The sequence below is a fragment of the Entelurus aequoreus genome, linkage group LG10 (assembly GCF_033978785.1).
Source record: "Entelurus aequoreus isolate RoL-2023_Sb linkage group LG10, RoL_Eaeq_v1.1, whole genome shotgun sequence".
NCBI classification, from domain to species: Eukaryota; Metazoa; Chordata; class Actinopteri; order Syngnathiformes; family Syngnathidae; genus Entelurus; species Entelurus aequoreus.
In genome coordinates, this window is record NC_084740.1 from 71,427,429 (window position 1) to 71,449,669 (window position 22,241).

Sequence of the window (22,241 nt, forward strand, 5' to 3'; positions counted from 1 at the left end):
TATATATATATATATAATATAATATATATATATATATATATATATATATATATATATATATATATATATATATATATATATATATATATATATATATATATACATATACATAAATGTATACATATATATACATATACATAAATGTATACATATATATACATATACATATACATATATATATATATATATTTTTAAACATGTTTCATATTAAAGTTGTGATATTTTGGGGGGCCAAGCACCAATTACATTCATTTCCACTTCATTTCAATGGGCGACACTGTTTCACAGAACATGTTTTTGAGGTCTTATCTGCGTTACAGAACCAATTCAAACGTGTGTATCAGTGCCACTTTATTAACTTCTTCACACAATATCTGGAAAGGAGTTGTATTTTTCCTGTGTATGTAATGAACAAGGAGATGTTTTTAACATCTACATAGAAATATGTATTTGTAGTTGGTTTACTTCTACTATTGAGTATGATGATACTACTTCTACTGATGGGAGAAAATGTGATAATATCGCATGTTGTGTTACATTAAACAAAAATAGTAGGCTGACAATGTTGATTCAGTGGTAATATTTGATGTAACTGGGAGATGAGGAAAAAAATGTAAATATCGAATTTGAATTTTAATAAAATGTATGACGCATTTAGAAATGTTAAAATTAGGGCTATCAAACGATTCGAATATTTAATCGTGATTAATAGCATTGTTCATAGTTAACTAAATTAATTGCAATTAATAGCTAAAAGATATAATTTTTCATCATTAATAAGTGTTCCATAGACAAATCCTTTTCAAGTGTTTAAAGCCATAAATGTTCAATTTGTTTGCTTAAATGGCGTGTTTATTAAACATTATGCTTTTTAAACAGCTCGACACAAAATGGACATGAACACACTTTTAATGACAATAAAATAAAGTACCTGCAGTGCGACAGAATTTCAATTCCTGCTGTAGGAGCGCTTGCATTCAGAGGAGAGGAGCCACGCTTACATGTTTGGATGCCAGTTTTGCGCAATATTAACACAAAATGCAAATTGATACGATCATGCTTTGATTATCAAAGTTGTTTGGTAATGTAATCTGTGATATTTCTACCTGAATAAATGCTTCTGATACTCTTTGCATTACGTGTTGTACAAGTTAAACATATTCATATCGCTGCATGACAATGTCTTAACCTTCTCTATTCTTTAATGATGTGTAATATTCAGTCTGCTTGACAGTCTGTAATTGAGGACTATAAACCTGAGCATGTTACACAAAAATATACACTTTACAGCCTGCCAGGAAATGTCCCACCTCTACTCCTCAATGTATGTACTAGATTTAGGTAGAAATATCACAGATTATATTACAAAACATTTTGCATGATCATAATGTAAGCTATTTTTCATTTACTTGCTTTTATTTTGAAGCCGGAAGTGTGTGGTTGGTTTGAGAATCAGTCTTGTTTTGACGACAGACAGATAAAAAAAGGGCTTCTCGACTTCCCGCCTACCGTCTTTCATTTCTGCTGAGCTTGTATCCCATCTTGCTAAAGCAGTTACAGTAACAACCTACATTTCATGTAATCAATGCACTAAACTGATGACATTTCACTGCGACTGTGGATCTAAACATTGCAGTGTTTCCCATAAACTGCCAAGATACCTGTGGTGGTGGGGGCGTGGCTAAGGGCGTGGTCACCATGACATCATCGAGTAATTTGCATAATTTACTACAATGATATGATTTTCTCTAAAAAGGCTCAAAAAATGTATACTTACTAATTAATAACAACAGTTTTGTTTTAAACGTCCATCCATCCATCCATCCATTTTACAATATAATTACAACACTTTATGTACATATTTATATACAGATTTGAACAATAAGTTATTCACTGAAATATATTTATTAATTGTGGTTCTTACAAAAAATATATCTTATAAAAATATAAAAGCTAAAATGTCTCTTAAAGCTCTGCCCCTTTAATTAGTGCATACTAAATAATTTAACTTTATCCTACTACTACAACCATATTATTTACCAGCAACATAAAGTGAAACAGAGGCACATACTAAATAATTTAACTTTATCCTACTACTACAACCATATTATTTACCAGCAACATAAAGTGAAACAGAGGCAGAGGCGTCCTGCCACAGTCAGTAACAAATAAACAGAAAACAGTAGTGGTGGTAGATAGACACAAAGCTTCATCAAACATCTGATCCACTGAACAAAGAGCTCCAAAAATCTTGATCCTACACTTCTCTTTTGTAAAGTAAATCTGAACAGTCTATATGGGCATCTACATCAACTATATGATTTGCCTGAGAAGCTGGACAGGACACACAAAAAAACAAAAAAAAAATGTTTTTGTGGCGGCCTTAATTCTTTCGTGGCGGGCCGCCACAAATAAATGAATGTGTGGGAAACACTGCCTTGACAGCCCTCGTTAAAATCAAGCAATTGGATACTAGTTTCATTTTGTAAAAATTAAAACAAGCAAAGTCTGGATCTGCACAAAAAAGGTGAGGGGTTCTTACAGATTTATGGCCCACCCTCCGACAAAGTTTGGCGAAAATCGGTTTAGCAGTTTTTTGCATAATCCAGTTTAGTTCCTGGCCAGCGCCCTAAGACACCACCTCTGTAGTTAGACCAGGGGTGTCAAACTCATTTTAGATCGGGGGCCACATGGAGAAAAATCTACTCCTAAAATCACGGCACGATAACTTAAAAATAAAGACAACTTCAGATGGTTTTCTTTGTTTAAAAATAGAACAAGCACATTCTGAAAATGTACAAATCATAATGTTGTTGTTTTTTTTAGAAATGTCCGATAATGGCTTTTTTTGCCGATATCCAATATTCCGATATTGTCCAACTCTTACTTACTGATACCGATATATACAGTCGTGGAATTAACACATTATTATGCCTAATTTTGTTGTGATGCCCCGCTGGATGCATTAAACAATGTAACAAGGTTTTCCAAAATAAATCAACTGAAGTTATGGGAAAAAATGCCAACATGGCACTGCCATATTTATTATTGAAGTCACAAAGTGCATTATTTTTTTTTAACATGCCTCAAAACAGCAGCTTGGAATTTGGAGACATGCTCTCCCTGAGAGAGCATGGGGAGGTTGAGGTGGGCGGGGTTGAGGTGGGGGGTAGCGGGGGGGGGTGTATATTGTAGCGTCCCGGAAGAGTTAGTGCTGCAAGGGGTTCTGGGTATTTGTACTGTTGTGTTCATGTTGTGTTACGGTGCGGATGTTCTCCCGAAATGTGTTTGTCATTCTTGTTTGGTGTGGGTTCACAGTGTGACGCATATTTGTAACAGTGTTAAAGTTGTTTATACGGTCACCCTCAGTGTGACCTGTATGGCAGTTGACCAAGTATGCTGTGCATTCACTTGTGTGTGTGAAAAGCCGTAGATGTTATGTGACTGGGCCGGCACGCAAAGGCAGTGCCTTTAAGGGTTATTGGCGCTCTGTACTTCTCCCTACGTCCGTGTACACAGCGGCGTTTTAAAAAGTCATACATTTTACTTTTTAAAACCAATAAAGATAATTTTGAAACCGATACCGATCATTTCCGATATTACATTTTAAAGCATTTATCGGCCGAAAATATCGACAGTCAGATATTATCGGACATCTCTAGTTTTTTTTTACACTTACGTGTTGCGGTTAATAGTATTCTACCTTTATTTGTCGTTACTTATATTTTCTTAATAAGTTATGTGATAATGTTTATCAGTCAACTCATTGGTGTTCATTTTCAATATATCAAGATAAAATAATATCATAATCAAATTACAAGATTGTATTTATGTAGTATGCTCATTTTCCTCAACTGGTGGACTAACATCATGTGGTTTTTTTGTTTTTTTTACATATGTAGCATCATCTACAAAGATACAAATAATTGCTATTGTGACATCTAGTGGACACATTTAGAACAGCTGGTTTTTTTCATTCAAAAATGTTGGCTCACTTTTGTACTTCGCAAACTCATCCCGCGGGCCGGATAAAACCTGTTCGCAGGCCGTACGTTTGACACCCCTGAGTTAGACTAATCAATACGTGCATGACTTCAACAGGACCAATTTAAACATCATTTTCAAATATACTTCAGTCACTTATCATCATAGGCAGAACCGTCTCACACACACACACACACACACACACACACACACTGCATTACTAATGTCACCTTCAGATGGTAATGAGGTGTAATTACGGCCCTGTCAGCAATTTTGAGTAAATGCAGAAATGAGATCATCAGAGACATCTTTAAAGAACGTCTGTGATGCAAAGTTCATAATTTCTCTCCGTGTGGACTAAACTCAGCCCAAGGTGTGTGTGATGAAGCGGCTCTGAATTGTCTGACATTGATCGGTCGATCTTCTTTACGTTGTCGTTGACCGTTTCTGCGCTTCGACGGAAAGGTTATCGGCGTCAGTTCATGTTCTCGTCTAGACGTGCACGTCAATTATCACGTAATGAGAAACATGGCGTGCTCGAGGACTATTATTATTTTGAAGATTGAAAATAGGGAGTCCCTGCTGGCGGCAGTGTTTCCCATAAACTGCCAAGATACCTGTGGTGGTGGGGGCGTGGCTATGGGCGTGGTCACCATGACATCATCAAGACATTTGCATAATTTACTACAATGATATGATTTTCTCTAAAAAGGCTCAAAAAATGTATACTTACTAATTAATAATAACGGTTTTGTTTTAAACAATCCATCCATCCATTTTACAATATAATTACAACACTTTATGTACATATTTATATACAGATTTGAACAATAAGTTATTCACTGAAATATATTTATTAATTGTGGTTCTTACAAAAAAGATATCTTATAAAATATAAAAGCTAAAATGTCTCTTAAAGCTCTGCCCCTTTAATTAGTGCATACTAAATAATTTAACTTTAGCCTACTACTACAACCATATTATTTACCAGCAACATAAAGTGAAACAGAAACAGAGGTGTCCTGCCACAGTCAGTAACAAATAAACAGAAAACAGTAGTGGTCAAATACAAATAAGGCAACAAGAGAAGTATCCTACACTTCTCTTTTGTAAAGTAAATCTGAACAGCCTATATGGGCATCTACATCAACTATATGATTTGCCTGAGAAGCTGGACAGGACAAAAAAAAAAAAAAAATAATAATAATAATTTTTTATTTTTAATTTTTTATTTGTGGCGGACGTAATTCTTTCGTGGCGGGCCGCCACAAATAAATGAATGTGTGGGAAACACTGTGGCGGTGTACCGGGCCCCCTGTGGGAATTACTTTCTATTCATATCACAAAGGCAGCCGAGCACTTTGTTCTAATACGCAAATGCAGAACCTCATAAGTTTGAAGACCAGGGCCCGTATTCCTAAAGATTCAGAGAATCCTGTCAGAAAGCTCCTAACGTAACCAAAAAGTTCCTAGCAAGGAGTCTAATGTTAGGAGTGATTCCAGAACGCTCTCCGAGAACTCTGAGCTGGGACTGGACAGAAACTCCTATCTTAGTGAGGAGGTGTGGTTGACCCCCGTTCCTAGGTATGAGTCATCATTTCAAAAGCTGTGATTGCTTGATCTTAAAAGCTATTAAAAATAGGGATGTCCGATAATGGCTTTTTGCCGATATCCGATAGTCCGATATTGTCCAACTCTTTAATTACCGATACCGATATCAACCGATATATACAGTCGTGGAATTAACACATTATTATGCCTAATTTGGACAACCAGGTATGGTGAAGATAAGGTACGTTAAAAAAATGTTTATAAAATAAAATAAGATAAATAAATTAAAAACATTTTCTTGAATAAAAAAGAAAGTAAAACAATATAAAAACAGTTACATAGAAACTAGTAATTAATGAAAATGAGTAAAATTAACTGTTAAAGGTTAGTACTATTAGTGGACCAGCAGCACGCACAATCATGTGTGCTTACGGACTGTATCCCTTGCAGACTGTATTGATATATATTGATATATAATGTAGGAACCAGAACATTAATAACAGAAAGAAACAACCCTTTTGTGTGAATGAGTGTGAATGGGGGATGGAGGTTTTTTGGGTTGGTGCACTAATTGTAAGTGTATCTTGGGTTTTTTATGTGGATTTAATAAAATAAAATAAAATAAAAAAATAAATATATAAAAAACGATACCGATAATAAAAAAAACCGATAACGATAATTTCCGATATTACATTTTAACGCATTTATCGGACATTTCTAATGAAAAATATAGACTTTTGGTGATAATGGGCAAAAGACGGACTCTTAAATCGATAAACCTAGTCAACTTATATTCAATGGAATAGACTGCAAAGTTCGAACTGAGAAACTGATTTTTTTTTTTGCAAATAATGATCAACTTAGAATTTAATGGCACATTGCAAAAAAGTTGGCACAAGTGCATTTTTACCACTGTGTTACATGGCCTTTCCTTTTAACAACACTCAGTAAACATTTGGGAACTGAGGACACACATTTTTGAAGCTTTTCATGTGGAATTATTTCCCATTCTTGCTTGATAAACAGCTTAAGTTGTTCAACAGTCCGGGGGTCTCCGTTGTCGTATTTTAGATCTGGCCGATCGTTTCTCCCAATCACGCCTCGTGATTGCCAACGTGACCATTGAAGTCCCCCAGTAGAACAAGGGAATCACCTGAAGGAGCCCTCTCCAGTACTCCCTCTAGGGACTCCAAAAAGGACGGGTACTCTGAACTACCATTTGGTGCGTGAGCACAAAAAAACAGTCAGGACCCGTCCACCCACCCGGAGGCGGAGGGAAGCTACCCTCTCGTCCACGTACAAGCTCTGAGCCGCGAAGCAACAAGTATAGCCACACCCGCCCGTCGCCTCTCACTGCTGGCAATGCCAGAGTGGAAGAGGGTCCAGCCCCTCTCAAGAAGACTGATACCAGAGCCCTTGCTGTACGTCAAAGTGAGGCCGACTAGATCCAGTCGGAACTTCTCCACCTTGCGCACCGGCTCAAGCTCCTTCCCCCCAGCTAGATGACCTTCCACTAGGGGTGTAACGGTACGTGTATTTGTATTGAACCGTTTCGGTACGGGGGTTTCGGTTCGGAGGTGTACAGAACGAGTTTCCACATGGACATATCAAGTAGCGTACCGCACGTTGTGTAAACAATGCACACCGAGGCACAACACACGGCATGCTAGTAACGACCGGGCTACGACAACATGTAAAAGCCAGAGCTGGAACACCCTCCTGCCTCGTTAAGATCCCCCGTTTGGGAACATTTCGGCTCGCGCTGTGATACAACAATGGAGGACGGAGGTTTGCCGACATTGTTTCAGCAGCTGCTTCTGACAACACGACAAACATGCTAACCCATTTGAAGCGTCACCACCGCATTCAAGCAGCCTCTCCTCGGCGAGTCAGGCAGGGCTAAAGCAATAACGAATGTTTTTATAGCAGCAGATTTAAGACCATATTGCATTAAAAACTAGATTTTGACCCACTTCTATAGTGGAAGAACAATGAGCCCATATATCCTCTTACTGCCAAGTTAGCCAGGATGGGGGGGGGGGGGAAAGTTAATCTGAGGCTGAGTTGACTTGAAACTGTTTAATGTTGCACTTTTTATATGTAGAAGAAAAGTTTTGTCATTTTATTTAATCTGAGCAACAACTTGAGGCAGTTTAATGTTGATTAACGTGGACCCCGACTTAAACAAGTTGAAAAACGTATTGGGGTGTTACCATTTAGTGGTCAATTGTACGGAATATGTACTGTACTGTGCAATCTACTAATAAAAGTCTCAATCAATCAATCAAAAAAGGCACTTCATATGTAGAAAGGTTTTGTTAAGAAACCATTCTGAGCCTTACCTTATTTAGTTTTTATTTTATATACACTACCGTTCAAAAGTTTGGGGTCACCCAAACAATTTTGTGTTTGAGCCTTCATTTCTAAGAACAAGAATAGACTGTCGAGTTTCAGATGAAAGTTCTCTTTTTTTGGCGTTTAATTGACCCCACAATTGTGATGCTCCAGAAACTCAATCTGCTCAAAGGAAGGTCAGTTTTGTAGCTTCTGTAACGAGCTAAACTGTTTTCAGATGTGTGAACATGATTGCACAAGGGTTTTTCTAATCATCAATTAGCCTTCTGAGCCAATGAGCAAACACATTGTACCATTAGAACACTGGAGTGATAGTTGCTGGAAATGGGCCTCAATACACCTATGTAGATATTGCACAAAAAACCACCACATTTGCAGCTAGAATAGTCATTTACCACATTAGCAATGTATAGAGTGTATTTCTTTAAAGTTAAGACTAGTTTAAAGGTATCTTCATTGAAAAGTACAGTGCTTTTCCTTCAAAAATAAGGACATTTCAATGTGACCCCAAACTTTTGAACGGTAGTGTATGTTGACCACATTAACCCTGGCAATGGACCCTGTGTGTATATGTATGTTATGCCATTGTTTACAAATTTGGTAAATAAATAACCCAAAAATGTATATTTTGTTGTTTTCTTACTGTACCGAAAATGAACCGAACCGTGACCTCTAAACCGAGGTACGTACCGAACTGAAATGTTTGTGTACCGTTACACCCCTACGTTCCACGTCCCAAGAGCTGGCTTATGTAGCCAAGGATCAGACCGCCGAGGGCGCCGTCTTCGACTGCCGCCCAGCTGGCAAAGCACCCGACCTCTATGGGCCCGCTTATTGGAGGCGGGAGTCATGCTGCCTTTTTGGGCGGGCAAGGGGAAACTATTTCCCTGCTGTTTTTTTTTTATTCATAGGAGTCTTTGAGCTGAAAATGAATAAATAATGAGAAATGTTTCTTTCTGGAACATACGGATGGTCCATAAAGTCTGTTAACAATGTAAAACATTTATTACGAAAGCAAATACATATTTAAATTTGTGGGTGTCTGATTACAGAATGAGGGAGTAGATATTGAAGGTTGTTCTGCCTCATTTAAAGGCCTACTGAAATGAATTTGTTTTATTTAAACGGGGATAGCAGATCTATTCTATGTGTCATACTTGATCATTTCGCGATATTGCCATATTTTTTCTGAAAGGATTTAGTATAGAACAACGACGATAAAGATTGCAACTTTTGGTATCTGATAAAAAAAAAGCTTGCCCCTACCGGAAGTAGCGTGACGTAGTCAGTTGAACATATACGCAAAGTTCCCTATTGTTTACAATGATGGCCGCATGAAGTGAGAGAGATTCGGACCGAGAAAGCGACAATTTCCCCATTAATTTGAGCGAGGATGAAAGATTTGTGGATGAGTAAAGTGCAAGTGAAGGACTAGTGGGGAGTTGAAGCTATTCAGATAGGGAAGATGCTGTGAAAGCCGGGGGTGACCTGATATTCAGCTGGGAATGACTACAACAGTAAATAAACACAAGACATATATATACTCTATTAGCCACAACACAACCAGGCTTATATTTAATATGCCACAAATTAATCCTGCATAAAAACACCTGCGTGTTTGTTATGCTAGCTCCTAGCTCCTCTGCTAGCTCCTAGCTTCATAGAACACGCCAATACAATTCAAACACCTGATCAACACACACAATCACTCAGCCCAAAAGACCGTTCACCTAACCCAAGGTTCATAAAGCTTATATATTTTTAAAAAGTTACGTACGTGACGCGCACGTACGGTACGGTACGTGTTATGCTAGCTCTTAGCTCCTCTGCTAGCTCCTAGCTCCATAGAACACGCCAATACAATTCAAACACATGATCAACACACACAATCACTCAGCCCAAAAGATCGTTCACCTAACCCAAGGTTCATAAAGCTTATATATTTTAAAAAAGTTACGTACATACGCAAAAAAAAGCCAAAGCTGCATACTCACAGTAGCACGTCTGCGTCTTTGTCATCCAAATCAAAGTAATCCTGGTAAGAGTCTGTGTTGTCCCAGTTCTCTACAGGCGTCTGTGTATCCAAGTCAAAAGTCCTCCTGGTTAGAGTCTCTGTTATCCGAGTTCTTCCATCTTGACTGCATCTTTCGGGAGTGTAAACAAAGAAGCGCCGGCTGTGTACTGTTGTGGCTGACTACGTTCGAAAAATACGTCCATTTCGCACCGACAACTTTCTTCTTTGCTTGCTCAGCTTCCTTCTCCATAATGCAATGAACATGATTGAAACAGATTCACGAACACAGATGTCCAGAATACTGTGGAATTATGAAATGAAAACAGAGCTTTTTCGTATTGGCTTCAATGTGGAAGGCATACCCGTGTTCGCCGGTCTACGTCACGCGCATACGTCATCCTCAGAGGCGTTTCGAACCGGAAGTTTAGCGGCAAATTTAAAATGTCACTTTATAAGTTAACCCGGCCGTATTGGCATGTGTTATAATGTTAAGATTTCATCATTGATATATAAACTATCAGACTGCGTGGTCGGTAGTAGTGGGTTTCAGTAGGCCTTTAAAGCCCTTCTATACAGACATTAGTTTCATGAACCATTTCAAGGTTGTCCTCCATTTCCTGCCAAAATCGCTTTAGCATTTGCTCGTCAATGATGGCAACGCTTTCAGTGATGCTTTGATAGCAGATTTTCCAACATAACCCATAGAAAGTGCTATCCGGTGAACGAGGTGTCCAGGGAATTGGGCCATCGCTTTCATTTATCCACTGTTGGTTTTACATATGGGCCAAATGGGCAATTGCCCGAGGCGGTATTCTCAAGAGGACGTGACCCCGCCAGGAAAATCATTCATAAATTGTACCGTAAAGTGTTTTTGTGTCTTGTCAAACGGCGGTGGTATGTGTTGATCTACAGCGTGTGGGGAATTGGTGCTCCCATGTGTGGTGTAGGCAGGCCTGCCTTTCACATTTGAACCATTACGGTACCTGGGAATCCATACAAGCGTGTAAACCAATTTTGGCACTTTGTGGTAAAAGGCCATGTCTCTCGTTGTTATTAATGCCCACCATTTGTCATCCACAAATGCTATTTCGCTCCCTTTACTAGAACATTGTGTGCCATAATCCACCCACGTTGCCATTGAAATGCTAAATGGATGTTTTTTCCTTGATTAGCTAGTGTATAAAAAAATCAAATGAGTGGAAACTAGGGCTGGGGGATAAATTGATATAAATATACATCGAGATAAACCCGTATTCGGTATCAATGAAAATGCGTTCAATAAAATGTTATATTTTTTTTTCTTCTTCTTCTTCGTCGGAAGAAAGCGGAAGTTGCAAAGCAGGGTTGGTTGTGTGAACAAAGACACTCGCTCTCTGGTAACCGAGCAACGCAGGAGTGACACACTAACAGCCAATCAGGCGACAGTATCCACTATCAAGTTCGGTTGCGCCATCTTGTTGTCTGACGTTTAAGGGTGTAACGGTACACAAAAATTTCGGTTAGTTACGTACCTCGGTTTAGAGGTCACGGCTCGGTTCATTTTCGGTACAGTAAGAAAAAAACAAAATATAAATTTTCTGGTTATTTATTCACCAAAATTTGTAAACACCAATTCACCAAAATTTCGGTTTGGTACGTACCTCGGTTTAGAGGTCACGGTTCGGTTCATTTTCGGTACAGTAAGAAAAAAACAAAATATACATTTTCTGGTTATTTATTCACCAAAATTTGTAAACACCAATCCACCAAAATTTCGGTTTGGTACGTACCTCGGTTTAGAGGTCACGGTTCGGTTCATTTTCGGTACAGTAAGAAAAAAACAAAATATAAATGTTCTGGTTATTTATTCACCAAAATTTGTTAACACCAATTCACCAAAATTTCGGTTTGGTACGTACTTCGGTTTAGAGGTCACGGTTCGGTTCATTTTCGGTACAGTAAGAAAAAAACGAAATATAAATTTTCTGGTTATTTATTCACCAAAATTTGTTAACACCAATTCACCAAAATTTCGGTTTGGTACGTACCTCGGTTTAGAGGTCACGGTTCGGTTCATTTTCGGTACAGTAAGAAAAAAACAAAATATACATTTTCTGGTTATTTATTCACCAAAATTTGTAAACACCAATTCACCAAAATTTCGGTTTGGTACGTACCTCGGTTTAGAGGTCACGGTTCGGTTCATTTTCGGTACAGTAAGAAAAAAACAAAATATACATTTTCTGGTTATTTATTCACCAAAATTTGTAAACACCAATTCACCAAAATTTCGGTTTGGAACGTACCTCGGTTTAGAGGTCACGGTTCGGTTCATTTTCGGTACAGTAAGAAAAAAACAAAATATAAATTTTCTGGTTATTTATTCACCAAAATTTGTAAACACCAATTCACCAAAATTTCGGTTTGGTACGTGCTTCGGTTTAGAGGTCACGGTTCGGTTCATTTTCGGTACAGTAAGAAAAAAACAAAATATAAATTTTCTGGTTATTTATTCACCAAAATTTGTAAACACCAATTCACCAAAATTTCAGTTTGGTACGTACCTCGGTTTAGAGGTCACGGTTTGGTTCATTTTCGGTACAGTAAGAAAAAAACAAAATATAAATTTTCTGGTTATTTATTCAACAAAATTTGTAAACACCAATTCACCAAAATTTCGGTTTGGTACGTACTTCGGTTTAGAGGTCACGGTTCGGTTCATTTTCGGTACAGTAAGAAAAAAACAAAATATAAATTTTCTGGTTTTTATTCACCAAAATTTGTAAACACCAATCCACCAAAATTTCGGTTTGGTACGTACCTCGGTTTAGAGGTCACGGTTCGGTTCATTTTCGGTACAGTAAGAAAAAAACAAAATATAAATTTTCTGGTTATTTATTCACCAAAATTTGTAAACACCAATTCACCAAAATTTCGGTTTGGAACGTACCTCGGTTTAGAGGTCACGGTTCGGTTCATTTTCGGTACAGTAAGAAAAAAACAAAATATAAATTTTCTGGTTATTTATTCACCAAAATTTGTAAACACCAATCCACCAAAATTTCGGTTTGGTACGTACCTCGGTTTAGAGGTCACGGTTCGGTTCATTTTCGGTACAGTAAGAAAAAAACAAAATATACATTTTCTGGTTATTTATTCACCAAAATTTGTAAACACCAATCCACCAAAATTTCGGTTTGGTACGTACCTCGGTTTAGAGGTCACGGTTCGGTTCATTTTCGGTACAGTAAGAAAAAAACAAAATATACATTTTCTGGTTATTTATTCACCAAAATTTGTAAACACCAATTCACCAAAATTTCGGTTTGGTACGTACTTCGGTTTAGAGGTCACGGTTCGGTTCATTTTCGGTACAGTAAGAAAAAAACAAAATATACATTTTCTGGTTATTTATTCACCAAAATTTGTAAACACCAATTCACCAAAATTTCGGTTTGGTACGTACTTCGGTTTAGAGGTCACGGTTCGGTTCATTTTCGGTACAGTAAGAAAAAAACAAAATATACATTTTCTGGTTATTTATTCACCAAAATTTGTAAACACCGATTCACCAAAATTTCGGTTTGGTACGTACCTCGGTTTAGAGGTCACGGTTCGGTTCATTTTTGGTACAGTAAGAAAAAAACAAAATATAAATTTTCTGGTTATTTATTCACCAAAATTTGTAAACACCAATTCACCAAAATTTCGGTTTGGTACGTACTTCGGTTTAGAGGTCACGGTTCGGTTCATTTTCGGTACAGTAAGAAAAAAACAAAATATACATTTTCTGGTTATTTATTCACCAAAATTTGTAAACACCAATTCACCAAAATTTCGGTTTGGAACGTACCTCGGTTTAGAGGTCACGGTTCGGTTCATTTTCGGTACAGTAAGAAAAAAACAAAATATAAATTTTCTGGTTATTTATTCACCAAAATTTGTAAACACCAATTCACCAAAATTTCGGTTTGGAACGTACCTTGGTTTAGAGGTCACGGTTCGGTTCATTTTCGGTACAGTAAGAAAAAAACAAAATATAAATGTTCTGGTTATTTATTCACCAAAATTTGTAAACACCAATTCACCAAAATTTCGGTTTGGTACGTACTTCGGTTTAGAGGTCACGGTTCGGTTCATTTTCGGTACAGTAAGAAAAAAACAAAATATACATTTTCTGGTTATTTATTCACCAAAATTTGTAAACACCGATTCACCAAAATTTCGGTTTGGTACGTACCTCGGTTTAGAGGTCACGGTTCGGTTCATTTTCGGTACAGTAAGAAAAAAACAAAATATAAATTTTCTGGTTATTTATTCACCAAAATTTGTAAACACCAATTCACCAAAATTTCGGTTTGGTACGTACTTCGGTTTAGAGGTCACGGTTCGGTTCATTTTCGGTACAGTAAGAAAAAAACAAAATATAAATTTTCTGGTTATTTATTCACCAAAATTTGTAAACACCAATTCACCAAAATTTCGGTTTGGAACGTACCTTGGTTTAGAGGTCACGGTTCGGTTCATTTTCGGTACAGTAAGAAAAAAACAAAATATAAATGTTCTGGTTATTTATTCACCAAAATTTGTAAACACCAATTCACCAAAATTTCGGTTTGGAACGTACCTCGGTTTAGAGGTCACGGTTCGGTTCATTTTCGGTACAGTAAGAAAAAAACAAAATATACATTTTCTGGTTATTTATTCACCAAAATTTGTAAACACCAATTCACCAAAATTTCGGTTTGGAACGTACCTCGGTTTAGAGGTCACGGTTCGGTTCATTTTCGGTATAGTAAGAAAAAAACAAAATATAAATGTTCTGGTTATTTATTCACCAAAATTTGTTAACACCAATTCACCAAAATTTCGGTTTGGTAGGTACTTCGGTTTAGAGGTCACGGTTCGGTTCATTTTCGGTACAGTAAGAAAAAACAAAATATAAATTTTCTGGTTATTTATTCACCAAAATTTGTAAACACCAATTCACCAAAATTTCGGTTTGGAACGTACCTTGGTTTAGAGGTCACGGTTCGGTTCATTTTCGGTACAGTAAGAAAAAAACAAAATATAAATGTTCTGGTTATTTATTCACCAAAATTTGTAAACACCAATTCACCAAAATTTCGGTTTGGAACGTACCTCGGTTTAGAGGTCACGGTTCGGTTCATTTTCGGTACAGTAAGAAAAAAACAAAATATACATTTTCTGGTTATTTATTCACCAAAATTTGTAAACACCAATTCACCAAAATTTCGGTTTGGAACGTACCTCGGTTTAGAGGTCACGGTTCGGTTCATTTTCGGTACAGTAAGAAAAAAACAAAATATAAATGTTCTGGTTATTTATTCACCAAAATTTGTAAACACCAATTCACCAAAATTTCGGTTTGGTACGTACCTCGGTTTAGAGGTCACGGTTCGGTTCATTTTCGGTACAGTAAGAAAAAAACAAAATATAAATTTTCTGGTTATTTATTCACCAAAATTTGTAAACACCAATTCACCAAAATTTCGGTTTGGTACGTACCTCGGTTTAGAGGTCACGGTTCGGTTCATTTTCGGTACAGTAAGAAAAAAACAAAATATAAATTTTCTGGTTATTTATTCACCAAAATTTGTAAACACCAATTCACCAAAATTTCGGTTTGGAACGTACCTCGGTTTAGAGGTCACGGTTCGGTTCATTTTCGGTACAGTAAGAAAAAAACAAAATATAAATGTTCTGGTTATTTATTCACCAAAATTTGTAAACACCAATTCACCAAAATTTCGGTTTGGAACGTACCTCGGTTTAGAGGTCACGGTTCGGTTCATTTTCGGTACAGTAAGAAAAAAACAAAATATACATTTTCTGGTTATTTATTCACCAAAATTTGTAAACACCAATCCACCAAAATTTCGGTTTGGTACGTACCTCGGTTTAGAGGTCACGGTTCGGTTCATTTTCGGTACAGTAAGAAAAAAACAAAATATACATTTTCTGGTTATTTATTCACCAAAATTTGTAAACACCAATTCACCAAAATTTCGGTTTGGTACGTACTTCGGTTTAGAGGTCACGGTTCGGTTCATTTTCGGTACAGTAAGAAAAAAACAAAATATACATTTTCTGGTTATTTATTCACCAAAATTTGTAAACACCAATTCACCAAAATTTCGGTTTGGTACATACTTCGGTTTAGAGGTCACGGTTCGGTTCATTTTCGGTACAGTAAGAAAAAAACAAAATATACATTTTCTGGTTATTTATTCACCAAAATTTGTAAACACCGATTCACCAAAATTTCGGTTTGGTACGTACCTCGGTTTAGAGGTCACGGTTCGGTTCATTTTCGGTACAGTAAGAAAAAAACAAAATATAAATTTTCTGGTTATTTATTCACCAAAATTTGTAAACACCAATTCACCAAAATTTCGGTTTGGTACGTACTTCGGTTTAGAGGTCACGGTTCGGTTCATTTTCGGTACAGTAAGAAAAAAACAAAATATAAATTTTCTGGTTATTTATTCACCAAAATTTGTAAACACCAATTCACCAAAATTTCGGTTTGGAACGTACCTCGGTTTAGAGGTCACGGTTCGGTTCATTTTCGGTACAGTAAGAAAAAAACGAAATATAAATTTTCTGGTTATTTATTCACCAAAATTTGTAAACACCAATTCACCAAAATTTCGGTTTGGAACGTACCTTGGTTTAGAGGTCACGGTTCGGTTCATTTTCGGTACAGTAAGAAAAAAACAAAATATAAATGTTCTGGTTATTTATTCACCAAAATTTGTAAACACCAATTCACCAAAATTTCGGTTTGGAACGTACCTCGGTTTAGAGGTCACGGTTCGGTTCATTTTCGGTACAGTAAGAAAAAAACAAAATATACATTTTCTGGTTATTTATTCACCAAAGTTTGTAAACACCAATTCACCAAAATTTCGGTTTGGAACGTACCTCGGTTTAGAGGTCACGGTTCGGTTCATTTTCGGTACAGTAAGAAAAAAACAAAATATAAATGTTCTGGTTATTTATTCACCAAAATTTGTAAACACCAATTCACCAAAATTTCGGTTTGGTACGTACCTCGGTTTAGAGGTCACGGTTCGGTTCATTTTCGGTACAGTAAGAAAAAAACAAAATATAAATTTTCTGGTTATTTATTCACCAAAATTTGTAAACACCAATTCACCAAAATTTCGGTTTGGTACGTACTTCGGTTTAGAGGTCACGGTTCGGTTCATTTTCGGTACAGTAAGAAAAAAACAAAATATAAATTTTCTGGTTATTTATTCACCAAAATTTGTAAACACCAATTCACCAAAATTTCGGTTTGGAACGTACCTCGGTTTAGAGGTCACGGTTCGGTTCATTTTCGGTACAGTAAGAAAAAAACCAAATATAAATTTTCTGGTTATTTATTCACCAAAATTTGTAAACACCAATTCACCAAAATTTCGGTTTGGTACGTACTTCGGTTTAGAGGTCACGGTTCGGTTCATTTTCGGTACAGTAAGAAAAAAACAAAATATAAATTTTCTGGTTTTTATTCACCAAAATTTGTAAACACCAATCCACCAAAATTTCGGTTTGGTACGTACCTCGGTTTAGAGGTCACGGTTCGGTTCATTTTCGGTACAGTAAGAAAAAAACAAAATATACATTTTCTGGTTATTTATTCACCAAAATTTGTAAACACCAATTCACCAAAATTTCGGTTTGGTACGTACTTCGGTTTAGAGGTCACGGTTCGGTTCATTTTCGGTACAGTAAGAAAAAAACAAAATATGAATTTTCTGGTTATCTATTCACCAAAATTTGTAAACACCAATTCACCAAAATTTCGGTTTGGTACGTACCTCGGTTTAGAGGTCACGGTTCGGTTCATTTTCGGTACAGTAAGAAAAAAACAAAATATACATTTTCTGGTTATTTATTCACCAAAATTTGTAAACAAATTTTGCTTTATCCTTTTAACATAACAATAACATACATATTACACACAGGGTCCATTGCCAGGGTTAATGCAGTCAACATATATAAAAAAAACCTAAATAAGATAAGGCTCAGAATTGGTTTCTTAAAGGCCTACTGAAAGCCACTACTACCGACCACGCAGTCTGATAGTTTATATATCAATGATGAAATCTTAACATTGCTACACATGCCAATACGGCCGGGTTAACTTATAAAGTGCAATTTTAAATTGCCCGCTAAACTTCCGGTTGAAAACGTCTATGTAAGATGACGTATGCGCGTGACGTCAATCGTTGAAACGGAAGTATTCGGACACATTGAATCCAATACAAAAAGCTCTGTTTTCATCTCAAAGTTCCACAGTATTCTGGACATCTGTGTTGGTGAATCTTTTGCAATTTGTTTAATGAACAATGAAGACTGCAAAGAAGAAAGTTGTAGGTGGGATCGGTGTATTAGCGGCTGGCTGCAGCAACACAACCAGGAGGACTTTGACTTGGATAGCAGACGCGCTATCCGACGCTAGCCGCCGACCGCATCGATGATCGGGTGAAGTCCTTCATCGCTCCGTCGATCGCTGGAACGCAGGTGAGCACGGGTGTTGATGAGCAGATGAGGGCTGGCTGGCGTGGGTGGATAGCTAATGTTTTTAGCATAGCTCTGTGAGGTCCCGTAGCTAAGTTAGCTTCAATGGCGTCGTTAGCAACAGCATTGTTAAGCTTCGCCAGGCTGGAAAGCATTAACCGTGTAGTTACAGGTCCATGGTTTAATAATATTGTTGATTTTCTGTCTATCCTTCCAGTCAGGGGTTTATTACTTTTATTTCTATCTGCAGTTAAGCCCGATGCTATCACGTTAGCTCCATAGCTAAAGTGCTTCGCCGATGTATTGTCGTGCAGATAAAAGTCACTGTGAATGTCCATTTCGCGTTCTTGACTCTCATTTTCAAGAGGATATAGTATCCGAGGTGGTTTAAAATACAAATCTGTGATCCACAATAGAAAAAGGAGAAAGTGTGGAATCCAATGAGCCAGCTTGTACCTAAGTTACGGTCAGAGCGAAAAAAGATACGTCCTGCACTGCACTCTAGTCCTTCACTCTCACATTCCTCATCCACAAATCTTTCATCCTCGCTCAAATTAATGGGGTAATCGTCGCTTTCTCGGTCTGAATCGCTCTCGCTGCTGGTGTAAACAATGGGGAAATGTCAGGAGCCTTTCAACCTGTGACGTCACGCCACTTCCGGTACAGGCAAGGCTTTTTTTTATCAGCGACCAAGAGTTGCGAACTTTATCGTCGATGTTCTCCACTAAATCCTTTCAGCAAAAATATGGCAATATCGCGAAATGATCAAGTATGACACATAGAATGGATCTGCTATCCCCGTTTAAATAAAAAAAATTCATTTCCGTAGGCCTTTAACAAAACCTTTCTACATATAAAGTGCAACATTTCCGCATATAAAGTGCAACATTAAACTGCTTCAAGTTGTTGTTCAGATTAAATAAAATGACAAAAAAAATCTAGTTTTTAATGCAATATGGTCTTAAATCTGCTGCAATAAAAACACCAACAGCATTTGTTATTGCTTTAGCCCTGCCTGACTCGCCGAGGAGAAGCTGCTTGAATGCGGTGGGAGCTGTGTTTGTTTGTCTTTCTCTTCGTTGAAGCGATGTTATCCATTGTTGTATCGCACCGCGAAACCGAAATGTTCCCAAACGGGAGATCTTAACGAGGCAGGAGGGTCTTCCAGCTCTGACTTTTGCATGTTGTAGTAGCCCAGTCGTTGCTAGCATGCCATGTGTTGTGTCTCAGTGTGCATTGTTTACACAGCGTGCGCTACGCTACTTGATATGTCCGTGTGGAAACTCGTTCGGTACACCTCCGAACCGAATCGAATCCGGTTCAATACAAAATACACCCTTACTGACGGTTGATTCTTTGCATGGAGTGAGAAGAGAACGTAAAAAAATGAATAAATTGTGGATGAAAGAGGAAAAGTCACCCAGACAATGTGGTGGTTTGTTGGATTTTTTTCAAAGGGACCCTAGTCACACCAATGTGGTCTGTAAATGAATCAAGGCACTTTACCACTACCTTGGTAAATGGGTTATACTTGTATGTATATAATTGTATATATGTATATTTCCCACACTACCTTCACACACACATTCACACACTGATGGCGGGAGCTGCCACGCAAGGTGCTAACCACGACCCATCAGGAGCAAGGGTGAAGTTTCTTGTTTAAGGACACAACGGACGTGACTAGGTTGGTAGAAGCTGGGTGTGGAGTTAAAAACTCAGAAGTGTCAGTAATCCATGCCCTACATGAAAAGGAACGAGGTTCAGTCAGACTCATTCACCAAACAAGCTGCATGCAAGGAAGGACAGCAAGCAGCCACAACCGCAAGATCTACTCTACAAGTTTCTCCAAACACACCAATGGTTTACAACTGTTAAGTTCCACTCATCTACTCCAAAAGGACCCACGGACAACTCATGATTTCCAATTGAAGATCAACTGGAATGAAACCAACAATGCTTCAAGTTGGAAAATAAAAAGTTTATCAATTGGAAATCATGAGTTGTCCGTGGGTCCTTTTGGAGTAGAAGAGTGGAACTTAACACTGGGGATTGAACCAGGAACCCTCAGGTTGCTGGCACGGCCACTCTCCCAACCGCCCCACGCCGTGCTCACCCTTTAGAGCACAGCTAAACCTTCCTGGCACTCAACCTGTAGAAAATAGTTCTTCTCAGGTTTCTCTATGTTTACATTTTCCCACTTTGCACTTTATGAAGCATTTCTTACATATTTTACCTATCTTGCTGATTGTATTGTACCATATGACCCGGGAAGAAATCTGCGTTCAAAGAACTCCGGCTTATTAGTGATTCCCAGAGCCCCAAAAAAAGTCTGCGGGCTATAGAGCGTTTTCTATTCAGGCTCCAGTACTCTGGAATGCCCTCCCGGTAACAGTTAGAGATGCTACCTCAGTAGAAGCATTTAAGTCCCATCTTAAAACTCATTTGTATACTCCAGCCTTTAAATAGACCCCCCTTTTAGACCAGTTGATCTGCCGTTTTTTTCTGCTCTGCCCCCACAGGGGCACAGGTTCGGTGGCCACGGATGAAGCGCTGGCTGTCCAAAGTCGGGACCCGGGTTGGACCGCTCGCCTGTGCATAGGTTGGGGACATCTCTGCGCTGCTGACCTGTCTACGCTCGGGATGGTCTCCTGCTGGCCCCACTATGGACTGGACTCTCACTATTATGTTAGATCCACTATGGACTGGACTCTCACTATTATGTTAGATCCACTATGGACTGGACTCTCACTATTATGTTAGATCCACTATGGACTGGACACTCACTATTATGTTAGATCCACTATGGACTGGACTCTCACTATTATGTTAGATCCACTATGGACTGGACTCTCACTATTATGTTAGATCCACTATGGACTGGACACTCACTATTATGTTAGATCCACTATGGACTGGACACTCACTATTATGTTAGATCCACTATGGACTGGACACTCACTATTATGTTAGATCCACTATGGACTGGACTCTCACTATTATGTTAGATCCACTATGGACTGGACACTCACTATTATGTTAGCTCCACTATGGACTGGACTCTCACTATTATGTTAGATCCACTATGGACTGGACACTCACTATTATGTTAGCTCCACTATGGACTGGACTCTCACTATTATGTTAGATCCACTATGGACTGGACACTCACTATTATGTTAGATCCACTATGGACTGGACACTCACTATTATTTTAGATCCACTATGGACTGGATTCTCACTATTATGTTAGATCCACTATGGACTGCACTCTCACTATTATGTTAGATCCACTATGGACTGGACTCTCACTATTATGTTAGATCCACTATGGACTGGACACTCACTATTATGTTAGATCCACTATGGACTGGACTCTCACTATTATGTTAGATCCACTATGGACTGGACACTCACTATTATGTTAGATCCACTATGGACTGGACACTCACTATTATGTTAGATCCACTATGGACTGGACACTCACTATTATGTTAGATCCACTATGGACTGGACACTCACTATTATGTTAGATCCACTATGGACTGGACACTCACTATTATGTTAGATCCACTATGGACTGGACTCTCACTATTATGTTAGATCCACTATGGACTGGACACTCACTATTATGTTAGATCCACTATGGACTGGACTCTCACTATTATGTTAGATCCACTATGGACTGGACACTCACTATTATGTTAGATCCACTATGGACTGGACACTCAATATTATGTTAGATCCACTATGGACTGGACTCTCACTATTATGTTAGATCCACTATGGACTGGACACTCACTAT

General features: G+C 37.9%; 1 protein-coding gene across 1 annotated transcript in view; it reads left to right on the forward strand.

Annotated features, from left to right (window-relative positions):
- The window catches only part of LOC133659231 (ras-associated and pleckstrin homology domains-containing protein 1-like), an 80,225-nt gene that overhangs the window by 52,499 nt on the left and 5,485 nt on the right, over positions 1–22,241 (forward strand). Inside the window, exon 19 of the mRNA XM_062061965.1 lies at positions 8,631–8,758. Within this exon, the coding sequence (XP_061917949.1) occupies positions 8,631–8,758 (128 nt within the window). The remainder of the gene's footprint in view (positions 1–8,630; positions 8,759–22,241) is intronic.